This window comes from Heloderma suspectum, chromosome 1, assembly GCF_057233095.1.
Source record: "Heloderma suspectum isolate Gila_16-S chromosome 1, 16-S_ref, whole genome shotgun sequence".
Lineage (NCBI taxonomy): Eukaryota > Metazoa > Chordata > Lepidosauria > Squamata > Helodermatidae > Heloderma > Heloderma suspectum.
In genome coordinates this window covers 323,154,252-323,177,851 of record NC_139458.1, presented here as the reverse complement: position 1 = coordinate 323,177,851, position 23,600 = coordinate 323,154,252, and the positions used below count along the sequence as shown (strand labels likewise).

The window sequence follows — 23,600 nt, the reverse complement described above, 5'->3', positions numbered from 1 at the left end:
TGGGTTATATAATTGTTCTTGAAGTTAATGGTTATGTATAATGTCTGATAACAATAAACTGAAATGTGTTGTTTTTAAAAAGAACTGTGTCTTATGTCCATATATTAAGCAGTGGCTAAGAGCAATTTACAAGTAATTACTTGCCATCAGCGTAGCATGATGTACCATTTCAACAATCCTGGGTGAAATCTATTTAGCCAACAATAAAAATGCCACCAAACAAGTACATGCACAAGCAGTGAGTTGCTCAGCCATTGATTCTGTTGTGGTGATACCTTAGAAAGGTCAAATAATATTTCGTTTTAGAACCTGAAAGCATGTGAGGTATTCCACAGAACCAGGAAATATAAAAACTGCCTGCCTTTAAAAGATGAAAAGCAATTTTTCACCCAGCAGAGGAAGATTTTTCTTCTTACTATGCAATCAAGCATATACAGGCATTTTGGGTGTTTCTACATTAAGCAACAGACACACAAAAATCCACATCCTTTCCGGGGCTTCCTGCTTTCAGTTTCTTTGCAGAATTAGGAAGGGCTCCTTTACAAGGCAGCCATGTGGTTTGAACTGAGGGAGTGCCTTCCTCCCTCCCTGGCATGTGTGCAAATGAGGGGGGGGGGCAGGATCTTGTTTTCATAACTTAACTCCTGCTGTACTCTTTTCTCACAGCACCCAGGAAACCTCTGACTTACTTCTGAAAATGAAAGTTTGTGCCATAAGTCTGCAACCCTCAGCACACTTAAGTGGGAGTAAACCCCATTGAACTCAATGGGACTTACTTCTGAGTAGACATAAGATTGCCCTATAAGTCTGCAACCCTTGGCACACTTACTTGGGAGTAGGCCCCTTTGAACTTAATGGGGTGCTCTGAATCAACAGGATGTTGCTTCTGAGCTTGGTGGGGTGGGGGATCAGATGTGTCTCCCTTCGTTGTAGGGAGGCATTTTACCCTCTTCTCCTTCCAACTGAAAATCAGAAATGAAGGTTGCTTTCTATTATCCTATAGCAGTTGTTTTCAGAGGGTGTTTCTACATTAAGCAAAAACCCACATCCTTTCCGGAGTGTCTTGCTTTCGGTTTCTTTGCGGGATTAGGGAGGGTTTCTTTACATGGCAGTCACATGGTTTGAACTGAGGGAGTGCCTTTGTCCCGCCTGGCATGCGTGCAAAGGAGGGGAGGGGAGTCTTGTTTTCGTAGCTTAACTTCTGCTGTACTGTCTTCTCGCAGCCCCCAGGAAACCTCTGACAAACTTCTGAGTAGACATAAAATGTAAGATCACCCTGTAAGTCTGCAACCCTCGACACATTACTTGGGAGTAAGTCCCACCTAACTTAATAGGGTGCTCTGAAACAACAGAGGACATTGCTTCTGAGCTTGGTGGGGTGAGGGATCAGATGTGTCTCCCTTCGTTGCAGGGAGGCATTTTACCCTCTTCTCCTTCCAACTGAGAAATGTGCTCAAGCATTTACATGGCAGACACCTGGGAATCAAGGAAAGTCCTTCCTCAGCAAGACTTCAGCGGAGGCAGGAGTTGCAATCAACAGGCAATTCTTGCCCTTGCGCCTGTCAAATCTGCTCCTGCACGCCCCGCTCCCATCCTCAATGCCTTCATCATCCTGACCACCCCCACTCCCACCCAGCAACTGAAAACAAACTCCCACGGCAGGCATAGCAGTTTCTTCTGCTATTGGAGAATTTCATGGGGAGGACATGCTGCTCCTATTCCATGGGCTGGAAAAAAATACCACATTTATTACGTTTGGGGAAAACACGGGATAAGCTGGGGGAAATTGCAGGAGACACCCCGGAGGGTAACGGCGTCATCTAAAGAGCCCGCAAACTTCTGTGACAGAGCCATCTCAATAGCAGGATAAAAGCTTCGTGTGATGTACCCTTTGAGTAGTTATTTTTTTCATAGAATCATAGAATAGTAGGGCTGGAAGGGGCCTACAAGGCCATCGAGTCCAACCCCCTGCTCAATGCAGGAATCCAAGTCAGATTCCTGACTTGGTTTAGTTTAGCAGAATACAACAAATGCTGCCAGAGCACTACAGTATAAATGAATAAATATTCACAACATTCCATAATACGTTCTTTTGAATGTTTGTTGTAACTTCGGTAAGTTTGAGATGCTTTGTATTTCTGGTGAAATCTGTAAAGGGGGACCGTGAGCATGTCTCTTGCAGACAGATACACATGTTCCAGTTTCATGTGGAACTTGAACATTTCACCATGACCACAAAGTGTAAGTTTCCTCTTTGTGTGTTATCGTGAAAGCAGGAAAAGAAGATGCGTCTGACTCATAGTGCTCTGGATAATGTGTGCAGTCACCATTAGTGGGACAGTGCTCATGAACCTTAAGGCCTGTAGTGGTTTTTCTAACAACAGTGCAATCCTATATAAGTCTATTCAGAAGTACAGTCAGGGCCAGAAATACTGGAGCAAGGATAACTGTTTTGGCACTTGGCCTCCGTACACCACCACATTGAAGTTGAAAGGAAACACACCCAGATGGGAGCGAAGTCAGGACTTTCAGCTGCAATTCAAGGGGTTTGACAAAAGTGGGGCACTAACCATTCAGGAAGGACAGCCAGTGGCATACACACACTCCCATTGTTGGTGGCTCATAAGTAAACCAACATAATTTCAAACTTAAGGGTCGCCTTTAATACCTGGATGAAAATCCTTTGCAGTCAATGACTGCCTGAAGTCTGGAACCCATGGACATGACCAAATGCTGAGTTTCCTCCCTCGAGATGCTTTGCCAGGCCTTTACTGCAGCTGCCTTCAGCTGCTGCTTGTTTGTGGGTCTTTCTGCCCTCAGTCTTGTCTTCAGTAAGTGAAAAGCATGCTCTATTGGGTTGAGATCAGGTGACCGACTTGGCCATTGAAGAACATCCCACTTCTCTGCCTTCAGAAACTCTTGGGTAGCTTTTTGTCAGGAATGCCCTAGCGGCCTCTTTCAGTAGACTCCAATAGCCAATTCAAGACACAGACACACGGATTCTTTTCAAGGCTTTAATCCTTTTACAACTTAATGATTCATTCAGATGCTAATCACCAGCGACTATGCAAGGAACAGCAGAGTAGCCTATGATCCGAGTAGGCAGTTGATCCCCGTTTGAAGAAGAGTCATTTGAAGACCCTGAACTTATGGGCTAAGGAGAGATCCTCCCTCTTTCCCTTGGGTCCATGGGAGGCAGCCGTTGCTTGCACACCAAACGGGCGCTACGCCTCCTTTCTGCGCCCTCCATCGCTCGTTGCTCCCTGCGTCTGCGTCGAGCGTCTAGCAAGCCCCGTTCCCGCACTTTCTCACTGCTAGGATCACTATCTATCTCAGGAATTCTGGCAGGAGGAATCTCTGCCAGCTGCTGTGCCTGTGAGGGATGAGCTGGCTCCTCTCCCACGGATTGCTGATCCGCCTCAGAATCAGAACTGCTCTGGGGTTCTATCGGCTCAGTTTCCACCCTGACACTTTTGCTGTATGTTTTGGGTCATTATCCATCTGCGATATGAAGCAGCGTCCTATCAGTTTGGCAGCATTCGGCTGAATCTGAGCAGAAAGTATAGCCCTATACACTTCAGAATTCATCCTGCTGCTTTTATCAGCAATCAGGTCATCAATAAACACCACTGACCCGGCTCCATTGGCAGCCATACATGCCCATGCCATAACACTGCCTCCACCATGTTTGACAGATGATGTGGTATGCTTTGGATCATGAGCTGTTCCTTTCCTTCTCCATACTTTTCTCTTCCCATCATTCTGGTACAAGTTAATCTTGGTTTCATCAGTCCAAAGAATCTTATTCCAGAACTGGGCAGGCTTTTTTAGGTGTCTGCTGGCAAAGGCTAATCTGGCCTGTCTGTTCTTGAGCATTACCAGTGGTTTGCACCTTGTTGTGAAGCCTCTGTATTTACATTCATAAAGCTGTCTCTTGACTGTAGATGTTGACAATGACATGCCTACCTCCTCAAGAGCATTCTTGACCTGGCTAGATGTTGTGAAAGGGTTCCTCTTCACCATGAGCAGAATTCTGCAGTCATCCACTTTAGTTGTCTTCCGTGGTCTTCCAGGCCTTTTGCTGTTGCTGAGCTTGCCAGTTAATTCCTTCTTTTTCAGGATGTTCCAAACTGTTATATTGGCCACTCCCACTGTTTTTGCTATCTCTCTGATGGGTTTATTTTGTTTCCTCAGCCTAATGATGGCCTCCTTCACTCGCATGGACGCCTCTTTGGACCTCATGTTGGGAGTTCCAGTGAACAGCCACAAAATGCAAATGTAACACTCAGAACCACCTCCAGGCCTTTTCTCTGCTTCATTGGTCATGGGGTACCCAGGAAACAGGCCACACCTGGCCATGCAGCTGCTTGTCAGCCATTCGTTCCATTACTTATGAGCCACTAACGATGGGTGTGTGTGTATGCCACTGGCTGTCCTTCCTGAATGGTTAGTGCCCCACTTTTGTCAGACCCCTTGAATTACAGCTGAAAGTCCTGACTTCGCTCCCATCTGGGTGTGTTTCTTTTCAACTTCAATGTGGTAGTGTACAGAGGCCAACTGGCAAAACAGTTATCCTTGTTCCAATATTTCTGGCCCTGACTGTAAGTCCCACTGAGGTTAGTGGAGCTTAATCCCAGGAAACAGGGTATAGGACTGCAGCCAAAAGGTGCAATGCTATGGGATTGATGCGCAAATGATGGAAGGATTCACAGAGGCTTCTGATCATGCCCTCCTGGGCTGTTGCCAACAGGGCAGGAACAGCTTTTCATCCTCTCCATCCTCCTTTGCAGTATTTCTCCCTGTAAGGACCTCTGAGCCCATCTAGATGACTAGGGGCTGAGAGGCCATTGGATCTGGAAGATTTACAGCCTCTCCTCTCCCTACCCCCTGGCATGTCCCCAACCCTCCCACCTCTTCTCCTTCCCAAGGTTGGAGCTTCAGAAAGAAGCTGCCCTAGATCTTTCCACAGCAGCTGGTGGGAGGGGCTTGGTGGGGGAGGTGGGACAATCCCAGTTCAGATTTCCCTCTCTGAAGTTGTAGCTCTGTTTACAGCCTTGGAGGGGGAAATCCGCAGCATCCTATGCTCCTAGATGCCATCTAGGAGCCCTAAGATTGCTCTTCAGTTGTAATTTTGAGGTAGTGTTTGAAGCAGTGGATAATAGCTGCTCTGTACCTATCATTCACACTGAGCTGGAAGGTTCCATGTACTCAAATTTTAAACAGCTCTCGTATGTCAGATATTCTGTGCATCAGCTCAGATTTTAGGTTTCCTGCACTGTGTTGGTTGGACTGAGGAGACAGAGACCAGGTTTGCATGACACACCAACCCATCATAGGTGACTACCCATGATGGGTTAGCGTTTCGTCTGAACCTGGACAGCTTCCCAAGGGGTGGGTTAATTTTTTGAAACAAGCCATTGGCAACAACCAATGGCTTGTTCTTGGGATTGCTTTACCCATGATGGGTTGGCATGTTGTCCGAACCCAGGACACCCAATCCATCCTGGGATGAGGGAAACAGTGAGCAAGTCATTCAGAAAGAGCGGCAAAAACCTCCACTGCTCTTCCCGATTGCGAGCACGATCTCTGTTCGCTATCGCGACCAAGCTGCTTCAAGCCTCCCTCACCAATGGCAGCCCCTCCAATGGTGCCCAAATGTCACTTTGGAGGCTCTATCATTGGTTCCCCACCTTAAAAAAAATCATGTTCCAGCATTTGCACTCCAATTGGGAGGGGAAAGTGGGACGGCATGCACTTTTCTATGAAAAAGAGGCTATGCTGACTTGGGGAGGTGTGCACTATAAGGAAAAAAGAAATGGGGTCAGGTCCATCTTTTAAATCCTGGCCATCCCATTGCAAAGTTGGTAATGTGAAGGACTTTCCCCTTTAAAAAAAAAAAAATCTTCATGGTGCTATTCCAATGGAGCGACTGACAGCTGCCAGGGACATCCTGTTCCTGTTTGATTCCTCCCACATTGTACTGCCTGTACCTGATGTTTTCTCTACTTTCACCATTCTGCCAGTGTCTTGGTCAGTTTCATCCCCACACTCCTTCGCAGTTTTCCCCCTTTTAAAAAATTTCTTCATGGTGCTATAGAGCTGTTGTGAAAGACTGACACAAAAAATTTAAAGAAAAAAATGCTGGTGACCAAAAAGGGAGTACCGATCAGAGTGGGGAGGGGTTCAGGACATGCAGACAAGACAGGTTCTACAACGCAGGGCCCTGGGATACTGGGTGGAGTACCAAGTTGGAAGGAGGGGGAAGGAGGGGGAAAATAAGCCACAGCAAGCCCGATAGTCTGTCGGGTGTGCAAATCACGCACTGTGGGTTGTTCACAGAAGAACCCACAGTGCATAGCTTGTCACCCACGACGGGCTAGTGTGTTGTGCAAATGCACCCAGAAATTCTCATAACCAGAGAATGAGGAGCTAACAGGCAAGGAGGATAAGTGGTTCAGTCAGCACACCTGATCTCCAATCATATTGAACTCTAGGCTGTGCATGGGGGGATGCAGTCTGTTACCCAGACATCACAATGCACTTTTTAAAAAGTACTTTCCAGTGCACAAACTTCCTGTTTTATGTTGACGTTTGTTTTGTTTCTGCTTTGACCATGACACTTCCTTTCATTTTTATATCATGTTTTCTTATCTCTCAGTTCTTGACTTCACACTGTGCTATGAATGATGGCTGATGCAAGATAAGGAAGCTAAAAGGGAAGAGGAAGTAATTCCGCTTATTGTCTGGTTTAGAGTTAGCAACATTAATGAAAGAAGACGCCAATCACCGCTTTGGTATTATTGCGCCTTGTGCCTTAAACACACACACACACACCAAAATGCGGGTGTCAAAACAACATAAAATATATTTCTGAGTTTCAAGGGTTTATAGTGATTAGTGAAACAACTGTTAAATAAACTGGTCTCCTCATCCATGGGCTGGAAAAAATAATTCCCACCACCTTTGGCTTGAACCGAACTGCATAGCAAAGAAATGCTTTAATCCTAAAGAAACAATTGAAATACGGACTTTATATTTCAGTCTACCCGCTGTCTTAAATACAGGCCAGTGAGTGCAGAGGTGGTTAAAGTTGTTCATGCAACAGAGAGACCAAGTGCGGCTTGCCAAATTGATTATGTTCCATATTTGCATATACACTCCAATCAATTATTTTATGTACCAAGGAACATTTAGGCACTCAAACACTCATCCAGATGCTCTGACGATGCATCTTTTTAGTACTAGAGGCATTAGATGGAGCACCGCTGTGTTCTCCCAATAAAAGAAGAAGAAACAAATATGAACAATTATACTCAAATTATTTTAATTGGGTATCGGAGGGAGCAATCCTATGGCCCCTAGTCAGTGGCTAGACGGCCATAGAATATCTGGTTTTCCGTGAGCCGACCTCCCCTCACTTCCATACTGCCTTGGAGGCAGTGTGGAACAGCCCTGTGCTCCACGCTTGCAAGAGGAGCACAGAGTGGCCGGAAAGGGGCAGGGAGGGCAGAAATGCCTGTACAACACATCCAATGTGTCGTACAGCAGCCTCCTCCCCTGATCCGCCCTCCCTCTGCTAGACAGGAAATACAGGGCAGGCAAAGCACGGAGCGAATGATCCCATCCGTGCTTCTCCTGCCCTGCATGGGACAGGCGGTTGCCTCCGAGTTCAGAGGCAGCCGCTGCCTATCTGAATAGGATTGCGCCATAAATTAGGAAAGTCAGCTTTCTGGACCTATTTTTTCCCATTTACAACTGGCATACACTTAATAAACTTCGACTCTTCTGGTTTTATCCATGGCAAGAGGAGAGCCAAGCTCCTAGGACTTAATACTCAAAGTAACAACATCTAGATCAGCCTTCCCCAACCTGGTGGCTGGCTAGGGGATGATGGGAGTTGTAATCCAATACATCTGGAGGGCACCAAGTTTCACATTTTTGCCGAATGTCTCTTTTATTTCAAAGACACTGGCTCCAAAGGCCTGTTTTATCAGTCTTCTACCAAGGTGGTCATAGAAGTACAAGAATGTATTTTATCTGAAGAATGTTTGTTATCTGTTCAATAATAAAAGTTTTCTAGAGGCTGGCAGCCTTGTGGCTGATAAATCTCAGTGCACACAACTCTCTTCCTTGCAGCCTGCCACCTAACTATACAAACAGCAAGACATATGAGAATCATTTGGCCTCCCAACTTTTCTCATGTGCTACTTTCCCATTCATATCAGTTCTTTCACTTGTCAACCTTCTCACCAATCTCTTTTTGTTTTGGCACATCTTTGTCATTCCTTCAACCATCTCTTCCTCCCTCACTCACTGCTGTATGCCTGTATCTCCTGCCACCAAAGGGTTACACAAGTGTAGAGTGGTTTTACAAAAAAACCTAATCTATGGATACCTACATGTATCCATATTAAATTTTTTTCTTGTGCTTTTGTTGCAGAGATGCCAAGAAGGGTTTTTCCAAACGTTTTCAGGAGAATGCAGCCCTTGTAATTGCAACAACAATGCATACAAATGCCTTGATGGATCTGGAGTTTGTGTGGTAGGTAGCCTATCCTGGTTACTAAATTTGTGAATGCACTGCTCCTCTCAAGTAGTTGCGAATGGGATCTGGAGTGAAAAGTCAAATCATTAACAAACAAAATGCATATTTTGTGAGAAAATTATTCAAAAATACATATTTAAATATGTATTTATAATTTTGTGTGTGGCTTTTTAGAACAAATTGCACATTAATAAAAAAAATGGGGCAGAACAGAGTTATGAACGAAGACATGAGAAATTGACACAGACCAGAGATAGACTGATCTGTCATCCCTATTAGGGGCAAGAGCAATTCAAGGGAAAACTTGCCCATTTATATGCTCAATATTTTCCCCATGTTTCCCTGTACAATGCTCTTGTACCAAATCCCCAAAATTGTGTGTGTGGTGCAGGGAAGGTAGTTTCTGAAAGGAAAACGTAGGGAAAAGATTGGGTTCAAAGGACTGCGTTCACAGAGTATACACATGAACACTTTTGGAATCAAGCCAGAAGACTGGAATTTAAAACTGTAGATCATTCATTTCAGTGTGCCTGTACAGAAATAGCATTAGCAAGTGGTGAAATGGAATGAGACCTGGATCCCTTCCTGAGAATTTTTTTCTTTAAATTGTGTGTGTGTGTGTGTGTGTGTGTGTGTGTTGATAGAACAGATACAGAAAATGGTATTCTGCCCATCCAGGTAGCTAGAATGCAATGGGATAGGTAAAGCCTGCACAATCTACAAGTTTTTGTTTTGTTTTTCATAATAATGCTAAAAGCAACTATTAAGTGCTTGAAAAAAGGAGATTTTAACATCTTCTTCTTTCCCATTTTCTGAAGCTCGCAACAATGTGATGCATCACTATGTCAGAGATCATGAACATTTGAATTCTGAATAAAATGACCAACACCAACCTCTCAATCACTGCTGCTAATGTGTGATTTTCTTAATGTGTGTAAGACTCCCTTTCAAACATTTTCTTACAAAGAATGAACAGTTGCATAAACTAGACTGCATCCTCTTTGAAAGGAGGGTACTCAACCTGTTCTGGATGGGGTTGTACTCCCCCTGAAGGAGTAGGTTCATAGCTTGGGGGTCCTCCTGGAGTCATTTTGTCACTTGAGGCTTGCTCAAGTAGCCTCAGTGACACAGAGTGTTGGTGGCCCAGCTGCGCCCCTATCTGGACAGGGATAGCCTGCCTTCAGTTTTCTATGCTCTGGTAACCTCCAAGTTAGGTAACTGCAATGCACTCTACATGGGGCTGCCTTTGAAGGTGGTTTGGAAGCTGCAGCTTGTGGAAAATGCAGCAGCCAGACTGATAATGGGGACCAGAAGGTCTGAACATATAAGACCAATTCTGGCCCGCTTGTACTGGCTGCCTATATTATTCTGAGCCCAATTCAAAGTGCTGGTTTTGACGTATAAAGCCCTACACGGCTCGGGACCACTGTACCTGACAGAACGCCTCTCCCAGCATGAACCGACCTGTACACTATGCTCTGTATCCAAAGCCCTCCTCTGGGAGCTTCCTCTGAGAGAGGCTTGGAGTGCAGCAACAAGGGAGAGGGCCTTTTTGTTGGTGGCTCCCCATTTATGGAATAATCTCCCTGATGAGGCCTGCTTGGCGCCAACATTGTCATCTTTTTGGCGCCTGGTTAAAGCTGCCCTCTTCTCTCAGGCTTTTGGCAGCATTTAATGAGTCTCTGATTGTCTCTGGCTGATTGTTTTAGGTATATGTTGTTGTTGTTGTGTGTGTTATTTGTTTTATGTCATTATATGAATGGTTTTTATATTTTATATAATGTATTTTTAACGGTTTGTAATTTTTGTGAACTGCCCAGATAGCTTCAGCTATGGGGAGGTATAAAAATATAATAAATGGAATGGAACGAAACGAAACGAAACGAAATCTATTGATAATTGTAGCTTAGCCTGCATATACATCAGTAAGCAGTTTTGACTCTGAGTAAGCACCAAGAAAATGAGATGCTGATTTCAAGTACATCCAGCTATGGACAGCTCTGCATGCTACCAGTTTCTCTGATGGTGGGAAAGGCCGGGGTTGTTGTGAGCCTGAACTGGCTGCAGATACGCACCTGCCTTCAAAAATAGCCCTGATCTTGACTGTGCTTTGTCAACACACTCCAGCAGGCCAGGATCACTGTTCAAAACAGCTCCGTTGGCAGTGCACTGTCAGTGACAAGCCCTTGCAGTCAATACCTGGAAGGGTTTGGTAACCGGGCACAGGGCCTTCTCGCTCTGCTTGCTAAGGGCGATGAAATAAATCATTTCTGCTAGCTTTGAATTAGAAGCTCCTTCCTTTACTGATGGCGAGATTGTTGTTGTTGTTCTCTCTCTCTTTAAAAAATCGCAGGATTGTCAAAGAAACACAACTGGAGACCACTGTGAACGATGTCCAGCTGGCTACCTGGGAGATGTTACCAGGGGTGCGCCCAGCTTCTGCCAACCTTGCCCTTGTCCCTTACCACAGGTTGCCAAGTATGTTACATGGGTTTTATTTTATGCTATTGCCTCTCACAGCTGTCCCTCCTACTGCTACTCATGGCCAGATAGGCTTCCCAAGGCAGGGGGAAATGTTGACAAACATTTAGACAAAGGAACAAGATAAGTGTGTTTTTTTATTTAACCTATTTGCTTTTATAGTCAGTTTGAGAAAATGCATGAATTCCCCAAAGCAGTGAGAAATACCTGTAACTATATGGCAGAAACAGGAATTTTGTACATTGACTGATAAATGTACAAAATAGATAATGTGTACATTTGCTGGTCATTCTGCAAAATTCTGTTGCTTTAGCCGTTTCATATCCATGTCCATTTCTAAAGGTTTGCTATTTATTTTATTTTTATTTTATTGAAAAAGATTTATAAGCCACCCTTTAGGCAACATTTAAAACCACAAAACACAATAGAACAATGATTAAAAAAACAATAAAGCAAGAATAAAATCCAAATTAATGATTTAAACCAGATAACACCATATATACAATGGCACCCAGTAAAGTCCTTACTCAGTTATAGTAAGGTAAATGGCCTATAACTATCTTTGGGGTCTGCTAGAAGGTCTATAATGATGGTGGACAGAGTTCTAATTGGAACAGAGTTTCACAATTGAGGGGCCACTGCTAAGAAGGCTTATCCCCACCAGCCTAATGTGCATTAACATGTATCAATGTGTGTTATGGCTGTTATGCAGATATCCTATATATGCCCTGAGGAAAGGATATCTACCTTTTTCAAGAGCACTTATTTCATTCTTGATTGCACGCTACAGCACCAAACGTAGTGTACAGGATGCTGTCAGGAAAACATATCCCAAGCCTTCAAACCAATGCCTTTGCAAAACAGAGATGGATCACAGAGCATGACAGGAGCTCCAAAGAATGAAAGTATTAACAAAATCACAGTAGTTGCTCCTTGGCACATCCACCAACGATATGCAGAATTCTGGATGAATCGCTGAACACCACATCATGGGGAAAGTTATCTTCCCTTTGTGGGAAGATAATCCCCTCATTGTGACAGAAAATTACATTCCCAGACAATAGCAACACAAAGTTCTTGGTCATTTATGTTGCATAACCTCTGAATATTTCTGAGATACAAAAGAAAACTGGCTTCTTATCTATGTAAATTCCATTGTGATGTTTATCCTTGAAGCTAAAGATATGCAAGGACATTTCATTTTCTCTTGAGGATTATTTTTTGTTTTGTTTTGTTTTGAGTTATTTCATTCCCTTTGCTTGTAAGCCTTTTTTATAGTTTGCGTTTTCCATAATTCATAAACTTTGCTGGCTCTGCAAAAATATTTTGTGAAAGCTGGGTGTTGAGGCCATTGTATACACACACACACACACACACAGAATCCATTTCTCTCCCTTTGGTATTCATTTCACAGTGTAAAAATATATAGGTTTGTTTGTTTTCTTTAAAAAAAAATTGCCAGGCAGCCTCCATATGTGACATTACAGTGGTAATATCTGAGTCCTGTTCTGATACCATGTGCCTGTGTACATTTTAGATTGGTTTACCTTTTAAGTCTTTATAGGGAGATTAAAAGACCAACATCAAATAAATGGCAGAGGGGGGAATCACTACAGTAGGTAAGGAAACGCTACTGATACAAAGCCTACTGAGAATGTTTAATTGCTCTGCTATGTCTCCAAAGATGAACAAATTTAAACTAATGACAACCTATTCTAGCTCATAGAGCTGTATGCCATACAAACTTGCAGAACAATCTTCCTCTCTACAGAATAACCTGAGGATCCCTTTGTGTGAAATTTAATGCCAGATGATTAATTGCAGAGCATGAATTGATCTGTGCTCCCACTGGGCAAAATCCAACTAGCTCCCTCCACTCATAGAAGATTTCCAACAAAGAAAGGGGCAATTTTCACTGATTTCCTCTCTTCCCTGCAACTCCTGTGACACATACCACACTCCAGTCTGCTCCAGAGTATTGAAAGACCTTTTATTTTCTCAGTTCAAGGCAGGCAGCCTTCAAGAGCGAAGGATTTAACAAGAACTTAGTGTAGGCAGCCTGCAATATAGGACTGGCATGCCATATAAAGCCCAATAGATAGACCTTATCTATTGCTAAAAAAACAAACAAACTCCTACCACCTCTGCATGGAATGAAGTATGGATCTACCAGCAGGAGTTAAAAAAAATAGTTTAGTGAGATTCCACTGATTCACAGCAGGTGAATTCTGCCCAATTATTTATAGACTCCCAACCAGTTTATGAGTCATGTGGAGAACATTGAGAAGCTCTCCACCAGTATTCTTCCATATCTGGTTTTGTTCTCACAGGAGTATAAGGCACCTTCCTATGTGAGCAGTGAAAATGTGAGATCAAAAAGAGTCAGATTATTTGTCTGTCTAGCCCAGTTTTGTCTGCTCTGACAGGGAGCAGATCTCCGGGGTCTCAGGGCTTTTCTGTCACCTGTTACCTGGTCCTTTAACTGGAAAAATGCCAAGGATTAAACCTGGGACCTTTTGCAAGCAATGAACTCTACCACTGAGTCTCTCAGTATATATTTTTCACAGCTTCTACTCAACAGCTGTATCAGAGAGGTTGTTTCATTTGTCCTCTCTAAAGTTACTTCAGCCTTCTCAATTGCACTGGGTTTTATAGAATCCTCAATCTTCACCTGACACCCCTTTCCTTGGAACCCATGCCCCCTCTCAATAAAGCAGGGTGCAGCACCTCTTCCAGCCTGAGGGCCAAATTCCATTTTGGAAAGGCTCTTGGGGGCTATATGACCATAAACATGGCACCAGGTAAACCTTTCTGGGGAGGGCATTCCACAATTGAGTTGTCACCCCCAGGGAATCCCCATCCCCTAGTAGTCACCTGCCTCATCTCAGCCTGTGGGGGCAAATTTATTGGGGAAACAGCAAGCTAGGAAGGCAGTTATGTGTCCCAAAACAGAAAAGAAAATTGTATCAGGTACCTGAAAAAATGTTTGTGGCCAATGCATCGCAGAAAGGACTTTCCTTCCTCAGGGGCTGTCATGGAAAACATTATTAATGGTTCAGAACACTCCCAAAATCTATAAACATTTATAAAAAGTTACAAGAAGTAATATAGAACTTTTCTACATGAGGCATTTCTTGTGCACTCATGATTCCTTACTCATGGTTGCTTATGGGTTCTTTAGATGATGACATGATCCTCCAGTTTTGCTTCTGTTTTTTAAGAGCACTTTCCCAGGTTTTTTTAGAGTGGGGAAAATGGGGTATTGTTTCTGAAAGCAAAAGAAAATATATTTTCCTGCTTGTGTATTAGTGCTATTCTGCTATAGCATAGCCACCTAGAGGTCACGTAGCAGAAAGGCAGGAAAGGAAAAGCTCTTTATGTAGAGCTCATATCTCAATTCCTTGACGAAACCGAAAGTAGATACAACGATTAACAGCCTCATGTAGAAAAGCTCATACTCAAATGCATCAACAATTTACCACATTTATAAGCTATAACCATTAAAGAACAGTTTTGCTTTGGGTTATATTAGATAAAAGTTCTAATTTATTATCTTTACCTACTGCTATATTTTGGAAACATGTTGGGCATAATAAAAGTTTTTTCAGGCACCTGAGAATATTTTCTGTTCTGTTTGGGGGCAATTTTATTAGGCCATCCTTTTAAATGCAAAGTGAAGACTGATTCATGTTGTACAGCAACAGGTTCACTGTCAAGTTGTCAGCTTAATGTCTCCATGAGATCCGTCTTATCGAATGGGAGACACTTGTCTAGAAATGTATAGGGCTGTTCAGAAGACAAGAGCTGAGAGGGGATGTTGCACCTGGCAACAGCTCCAAAACACTGTCCACTCAGTGTTTACAGTGATGCCATCCCATATCTACACACATATCCCCAGCTGGGTGAGGAAACGCAAGCAAATGGGTGCTGTGCACCTGCTTCCCCAGTCCAGCAGCTGGGGATGCACACAGGGAGCATTTCTGAAAGTGCTAACATCCTGCACGTCAACTGTTCTGGATTCAGGCCTTCCCTTGGCCCCCCTTCCCTAAGAACTACTCATCAGTGCGATTTCAGCTTTTTACCAAGGGCTCTATATGCCCAGCTCCAGCTGTTCCACATGTTCTGTTTGATTGCAGCTGTGTGTCTCCCCTTCGGACATGAAGGGTGTTCTCTAATAAATGATTCAGATAAGGGGCACACCCATTGCTGCCTGCCCTTAGAGTGGTTAGGATTTCAAACTCTCGCACTCTCTCTTTCTCTTTGTACATTATCTTGAATATCTAGTGATATATATCTATCCTTACCTGGTTAGTTAACTATTTTTTTAACTGAGTAAACTATTATTTTAATAATTAATTTCCCTTTCTCTGTCCTCTCCCATTATATTAAGAGGATATTGCTAAAGAAATAAAAGCAGAATCAGACTCCAGATCTTGAAAGTTTTGGAGAGAGAATTCTCTTTGTTGCAAAGTTCCACTTTGCTACGAAGGAGTTAGCCATTTGAATAACATAGCCAAGGGATCAATAAATCTGACCAATACTGTATCGAAAGCTCCAAGCTGGCATATTCATGATATACACAGTGGTTCTTGGGGACTGGAAGCAAAGCCCTATCAGGAGAGACTGAAAGAACTGGGCATGTTTAGCCTTGAGAAGAGAAGACTGAGGGGAGATATGACAGCGCTCTTCAAGTACCGGAAAGGTTGTCACAGAGAGAAAGGCCAGGATCTCTTCTCGATCATCCCAGAGTGCAGGACACGGAATAATGGGCTCAAGTTACAGGAAGCCAGATTGCGGCTGAACATCAGGAAAAACTTCCTGACTGTTAGAGCGATACGACAATGGAGTCAATTCCCTAGGAAAGTAGTGGGCTCTCCCACACTGCAGGCATTCAAGAAGAAGCTGGACAGCCATCTCTCAGGGATGCTCTGACTTGGATCCCTGCATTGAGCAGGGGGTTGGACTCGATGGCCTTGTAGGCCCCTTCCGACCCTACGATTCTATGATTCTATGACTCATCTGTGTGGATTGTATTTGCTGGGGGTGGGGCAGGGGGAGTGTTCTGGCCAGAGTATTTCCATTCATATCTGATATCCTGGGAACTTGTAGAAGACTTCCCATTAAAGAGTCTATCATTCATTTGGAACAACTGGATACTACATGTTCCAATCCCTACCAGCTGTGATTTTTTTATTTTCTAGGAATTTTATGACAATTTCTTTAAAACAAACCCTCCTATATAAGATTCAAGAATATTTTTTAGATTGTTGTTATGTCCAAAAGAATGGATTCTTTAAATACAATAAGGAATTAACTCATGTAAAATAAGTGGGGGGAAATATCTCACGGTTGAAACCCTGGTTGGAATGGTATCATTAAAACGTTACAGAACCCTCACTGACTGTGAATGTCTCCAAACAAGGCAAATAAATGCACTCGTTTTAAGTCTGGCGAATACTAGATTAGAAACAGAAATTTTAAAAAGTTAAATATAGGCCAGAATCACTGGTACTTTTTTTAATTTGTAGGGAAAACAATACACATACCAGATTCTGACTTTGCATTCTGCCTCCTGCCAATGGCCTCGTTACAGCAATCCGACCAGATTCAAAAGGGTTGTGTATCTAACGGTGGCTGTGCACTTTTGCTTGTGCAAGTCAAGGCACCTTATTTTCACTGATTCCTCCCCCCCCCCCACCACCACTATATACTGCAGCCCTCCATGCTATATCCCATACACTTCCAGAGAGTTCCCTAAGCATTAGGGGAAGCTTTGGGGAAACAGGGGCTACTGCAGTAAGCAGAAAGGATTGGCAAAAATTGAGTGCCTTGTCTTCTGCAAATGGAAGCGCTTTCTGCTACCACTGGATGCAACTCAGTCTTGCAGCAACTTTAAGGCTAATAAATGTATTGTGGCATATACTTTGTGGGCTACATCCAAGTCCTTCAGTGATCATCTGTTTGTGATTGGGGCGGGGGAGAGAAAATAAATGCTTTTTCTATGAGCTACATCCAATGTTATATGAGCAGACTCCTGCTTATGCAGTGGGAGTTTCCCTTCCCTTCCCATCCCATCCCCTGCAACCCACACAGGCTCCCAAATCTTCCCCAGAGGGTCTCTCAACCCTCCAGAACAGATTTGGGGGTGCAGTCTGCCAGCAGTGTCCATTCCACTGGCAGAGGGACACCATTGGACACAACCTTAAAAAAGAAAAAAAGGGGAAAAAAAGCATTAGCCTTCATGAAGCCTTCATAATTATGTTTACACCTGAAATATAATATCTGAAGAGGCTCACTGTCCCTTGACTGTTCAGTAAAATGTAGTAAAATTCAGTTGCCAGCAGTCCAGTTTTCACTCAAAGTGCTACACTGGCAAAACGTGTCTTTTTTTTTTTTTAAGTATCAGCCTGCTTTTTATTAATTGCTGTTGATGTTTTTACTGCTACTGCTCAGTTTTAAGGAGATGTAATATGGTTTTAATTGGATGATGATGATAATGACAATTGAATTTTATGAAATCTTGAAGGGACAATAGTGCCCTAAAAGGTGGTATATAAATCAGATAGTAGATTTTAACAATTCTATTTAAAAATACATGGTAGCCTCACAAATCTTCTCTCCATACTCAGAATTATATACCTGTTTCATGCATATGGCAAAGTAGACTCTGGCTATGAAAGCTGATGCCACAATAAATTTGTTACAAGACTCCGCTGTTGTTGCTGCAGGAGACAAACATGTCTATCCCCCTGGAATCCCATCAGAGTTCCTCAGATGAGAATTATCATGAGGGACAAAATAGACAAATTGAACCCTGCTAAAAGAGGGTGGCTTGAAGGGGACCCCGAGTACACTTTTCATTGCAGAATTTACGCAGAAGTAGACCTACCTACAACATAGTCCTCCCATGACACTGTTTTTTTCTGTCACTTGCATAATGTCCCCAAATTTTGGCTTCTTATCACTTATCATTTACTTTCTGGAGACACTCCCAATGTGGAGCATTAAATATCCCCAGGATCTATTGATCTGCCATTGGGGTGTCTATGAACATCTCCATGCCAGCCTAAAATCCTGCATTTAAAACGGGGCTTTCTGCTTCCGTTTTAAATGCAGGATCACAACGACTCCCTTTTTCACATGCACTTCCTTTCCCCCCTCCCCTTCCCCGCTCCTTCTCCCCATATCTGAGTCTTCCATTATCCTTCATTGATCTCACTCCTCTTCTTGCCGCTTTAACTCTTCTCATGGAGGGAACTCAAGCGGAACACAATGGGGTAATTTGATAGCTAATTATCTGCGATCTATTTAAAAACGGAACAAAGTGTATTTAGTGCAGGAGATGCCCTGGAGGGTCTCTGCATGTAAAGAGCCTGCAAACTTCCGTGAAGGAGCAATCTCAATCAGAGGATAAAAGCGCCATGTGAAGGAGCCCTTTATGTCCCCCAAAACAGGCAATGTACAGGGGGTGTAAAAATGTCCCATGGATAATCCAAAGAAAACTGGCCTAGGGAAGCAGTCTTAAGTCCTCTGGGTGTCAGTAGGTTTGCACAAACTGTGAAATTTCATGGGGAAGATTCACCTCACCCATAGGTTTGTTATGGGCGGTAGAAAAATACACCACAACACCAAAAAACATTAGATCTTGTTATTAAATATTTTACTTAAAATTTTACCTTGACAGTTGATGATACTTTTCTAATATTTTGAGTTTATAACATACTTCAGACTTCACAGACACGTTTGTTTGTGGGGGCATTTTACCACCCCAGGACAGATTAGAAAATGGCTTGGGGTAGTAAAATGCCCCTCAAACACGTTTGTGTATGTTTTTGCAACCATTTTTTAAAAAACAAAAAATGTTTTAAATCGATATCTGTCTGCTTTGATGGATTTTCTTCATTTTAACTCTAGAGCAGGTGCAGATCTTCAAAAAAAATCCTTAGCCCCTATGCTGAGGTCCAGATTTGGACCCCTTGTGCGTATGCTAGAGTAAAAACGGAAAAAAGACTAGTTGCTAGATACGGTTTGCCTCTGTATAGCTTCACAGAGACACACTTTGGATTTTAAATATTTCTTGTGTATCTTTTACACTGCAGAATAAAGCACCTACACATAATCTTTCAAAAGCTATTCATATTAATCATTTTAAAAACAAGCAAACTCTCAGAAGAAATAAAATTGGTGGAGTCACATGCATGAATACAGATTGCTTATAGTACATTCTTATATCAGCAGAGAAGTATGCGAGTGCTATCTGAACTTTGCAGCAAAAAGAAATCATCATGTTGTTATGATGCTTATAGCATTTTAAGCATTACTAATATAACGGGTTCTTTCCAGCCAAATATGAAAGTTCTATAATGGCATTTAGAACTAATACGCCACTGTGTAGTGTAAGGTGCAGTATTTCCTTAATCTGTCTGAATCTTGGAGGCATCAAGGCAGATATAAAAACTGGCTAGAAAGACATCAAAGAGATCATTGCCTCCCCACCCCTTTATGATTTCCATTTCACCCATTGGGAGGAACCAAACTTGAGAGCATGATACAGCACTGAATATGTTTGTATATTCATCTTTCAATCTGAGAACAAACATTGCACCGCTTTGCATTTCACAATAAACCAGAGTTCTGTTAATCTACAAGCAGTTTCTGGTTCACACGTCACACTAAACAAACCATTCGTGTAGTGGGATCAATTGGTCAGCATTTACGAGCACAGTCCGGAACCCTAGCTTATGGTTATTATCGCACAGGGTATATGTGCGATAATCATGATTATTAACTACTGTCTCTTTTTAATGCATTTTTAGCTTTGCAGTCTCCTGTTACAGAAAAAATGGAGTGGTGCGCTGTATGTGCAAAGAAAAATACGCAGGGCCAAACTGTGAAAGGTATGAACATTTTCAGATGCGAAATTTTAAGAATTATGAACCTTTGTGTCATTTATCTTGACCATTTTTAACAAATACCGCTGTTTTTGTTCCCCCCTCCTTTTATGTGAAGAAGGAAATCTTCACATAAAAGATTTCCTTTGTGTTCAGCCATATATGGTTTATCTTATCCAGTAGACTGCAGTAAGGGACAGTCCAACTTGGTCCCAGTTCGGAGGTCCCTGGCCCAAATGGCCCCTTGCTGACCGATCAAGTTCCAGGTTTGAAACTGGGACCAAGCTTCATTCCATCTGCCTCTGGTGTTGCTGTTCCAACTGGTCTTGCTGGCCCTTTGTCAACTGGGCCAGAGTATTGTTTCTCAGGATGGGAGTCATGACTGAACTCTCCGGGATGTTCCCAAGAATAGCCAAGTTGAACCCAATTTCATTCTGTCTTATACAGAGAGATGTGAAGGCTTAGAAAAACCTGGGGGGAAACAAGAAATATTCAGGGTCAGGGGGACGTTTTTCCCTGCAAATTTCCCAAAAATCCCTAGAAAAAAATGGGGAATTTAATTTCTAAATTTCTGTTCCCCGTGCATCCACCCACACACACATTTTTTTTCAGGCCTCCATATCACTAGTCTTATAACATCCTTAAATATCCTTTTTAGCATATTTTTGTTGGTGTTAATGAAACTTCTCAAAACACTAAAATAAATTACTTTTTAATTTTTATTTAGCACTGAGAAGTCACTATTTGGGGAGCGCACCAAGTGGAAAAAGTATTTTCTATAGGGAAAGGGAAGAGCAGATTCAAATCTTCATTACCCTCTCGCCTTATGTGCTGCCAGCCACTGAGAAAAGCCATCATGCATTTTGAGATGATGTGATAATTATAACTAAATGGTGAAAGGGTTATGACTGAGAAAAGTGAAAATGGCACATGCTTGTTTTCCACTCTAAACAGTTTCAGTTTTTGCCTTGCTAAACTGAGTCTGCTGTAGCGAGGGTTGGGGGGAGTGCTTTTCAACTTTGGGTAAAGGATTTTGGCGAATATAAATTTGACCAAATTAGAAAAGAGGATTGGTAACAGGATAAAGAAAATGCAAGCTTTGAAGTCAGTGATTCAGATTTTGTCCACTCCACATGCCACCTTTAGAATGTCACAGTTTACACACCAGTGATTTATACATGATCTATGTACCCCACTGGATAGATCATACTGGGACAGCATGTGCACATGCAGATAGATATATGCACACATGCTCCAGAACAAATACAGTACCTACTCATATTGGAGTCAATATGTGAGCTGAAGATCTGCATTTAGAATTTATGGTCCACTGCATTTAGAGTCTGCATACTAGGTAACAATGTCAACTGGCCTCTTTGGTGTTGATACTGTTCCTTTTGAAAGACTAACTACAAGAAATTGGACCAGGACAGTGTAGCTGGGGTAAATTGTTGGTAGCTGATAATTCCAAAACTAATACTTCTTATAAATGTTGCTGAAGTGTAATAAAGTAAGGCTGCAATCCTATATGCACTCATGGAGGAACACGTTCCATTGAACTCAATGGGACCTATTTCTCAGTAGACAGGTATAGGATTGCTCTGTACAGTGTTGAAATGTGTCCCTTTTCAAACTGGTGTAATTGCTAAGCATCTATACGAATTAACTGCATCTCTTTCAATTCCCCATTTAAAGATCAGATAGCTCCCACTGGCACTGTTCCATGGAAAGAAACTAGTGTATGAAATTACTTAAGCTTCATGGAATGAAATCCGATATCTTCAACACCTTTCTCAGAAAATGAAAGAATGTATCAATTAAATGGAAAGTGAAAATTAGAATTACATTGTGAGCTTTTGCTGTGATTTTGCAATTCATTTTCTTCTGCAATGTATTACAAACACATTCACAGCTAGAAAAGCTAATACCAAAAATTAATGAAATAAAGTGATAATGAGTTTAAGGTGTATAAATGTAACAAATAATAATAAAAGATATACATCACTTTCACCCCTAAGACTGAAACTGGGTAGAGAATCTTGGAGGTAGATCAGGGTTCCAGCCATCTGCAGTGTTCAAAGTTCCTACCTTGTTTTTGTTGACTTGGCCATGGAGAACATTACCAGGCTAAAAGGTCAGAAAGACATTGCCGTTCATCATTGCTGGGTTTGAATTTTTATTCCAGGTGTGCCCCCGGTTACTATGGAAACCCCCTGGTAATTGGCAGCTCCTGTAAAAAATGTGACTGCAGTGGCAACTCCGATCCTAACCTGATCTTTGAAGATTGTGATGAAGTGACAGGCCAGTGCCGCAACTGCTTGCGCAACACAACAGGGTTCAATTGTGAATTATGCGCTCCTGGTTATTATGGGGATGCCAGAATAACAAAAACGTGTACAGGTATTACTGTGTTAATATTAGGCTCTTTCAATGGTTTTTGGACCATAGTTCTGTTATACACTGTTACCAGTCTTCTGGGTTTATAGCAAGGAAGATGACTCATACGTTTGTGGCTGAGTGGAAAATACCATGAGTATGCTTTGGATGCCACATATGGGAGTTTAGATTGAGATATAAATATACAGCTGTGGATATTCATGCAATTGGGAAGTTCTACCCTTGGAAGATCAGTAGTTTCCTTTGAGTTTTGCAATTTAATCCAGTATGAATCAAACAGTATAGATTGCAACTTAATCCAGTATGAATCGACTGGAACATCTGAGATCAGACTTCAGAGTCCGGCATATGAGGGTAGCTGAGATCCTTATGCTGGTGCAAACAGCAGCATATAACTAAAAGACATGCAAGCCACTGCACCAGATTGCCTCACACCATGATCTAGAAGTGGCATTACAAAGGGCATAGCCAGGACTGGCCATGGCCCCACCTTGAGGATTGTTTGAACAAGCTGGGAAACAAATGGTCAGTATAATTGGGCACCTGCTTTCTGTTGAACAAAGCAGCCTTCCCCAGCCTGGTGTCCTCCAGAAGTTTTGCACTTTGACTCAGCCCCAGCCAACTTGGCCAACCGTCAGGAATGCAGGGAGTTGTAGTCCAAAACATCTGGAAGACACCAGGTTGAGGAAGGCGGGAATAAGGGTTTTAAACATGAGGAGAACCCTGTTGGATGAGCCCCAATGGTCCATCTAATCCAACATTCTGTTTCTAAAGGCCAAACTAGATGTGATGTTCTTCAGGTCTTTAGCCCTAGCTTCTGCTGCTGTTGTTTTAAACAAGAGGCAGGCGCAGGAGACCCCCAGGCCAGATCAGAACCCGCTCTCTTTAAGATCAGGAAATAGGGATTCAACCTGCACTGGATGGGGTTACATTCCCCTAAAGACTTAGGTTCACTGGGTGTACTCTTGGAGTCAGCCTTGAACCTGGATGCCCAAGTCTTGATGGTGGCCAGGAGTGCATTTGCCCAGCTGAGGCTAGCACACCAACTGCACCTGTTCCTACAGACGTCTGATCTGGCCATGGTCACACATGCCTTAGTTACATCCTGTTTGGACTACTGTAGCATGCACTGCATCGGGCTGCCTTCAAAATCTGTTCAGAAACTTCAGCTGGTCCAGAATATTACAGCCAGACTGTTGACATGTGACTCCCTTGTTAAAGCAGCTTCAGTGGCTACTGTTTTGTTTCCAGGAAAAACTCAAGAGTGCTGGTTATGACCTATAAAG

The 23,600-nt window shown here is 42.7% G+C and overlaps 1 protein-coding gene across 1 annotated transcript in view; it reads left to right on the top strand.

The window, feature by feature from the left end:
- LAMA4 (laminin subunit alpha 4) overlaps positions 1 to 23,600 on the top strand; it is a 131,123-nt gene that overhangs the window by 22,874 nt on the left and 84,649 nt on the right. The window contains exons 2-5 of the mRNA XM_084827324.1: positions 8,441 to 8,542; positions 10,899 to 11,023; positions 19,843 to 19,923; positions 22,103 to 22,317. Of these exons, the coding sequence (XP_084683450.1) occupies positions 8,441 to 8,542; positions 10,899 to 11,023; positions 19,843 to 19,923; positions 22,103 to 22,317 (523 nt within the window). The remainder of the gene's footprint in view (positions 1 to 8,440; positions 8,543 to 10,898; positions 11,024 to 19,842; positions 19,924 to 22,102; positions 22,318 to 23,600) is intronic.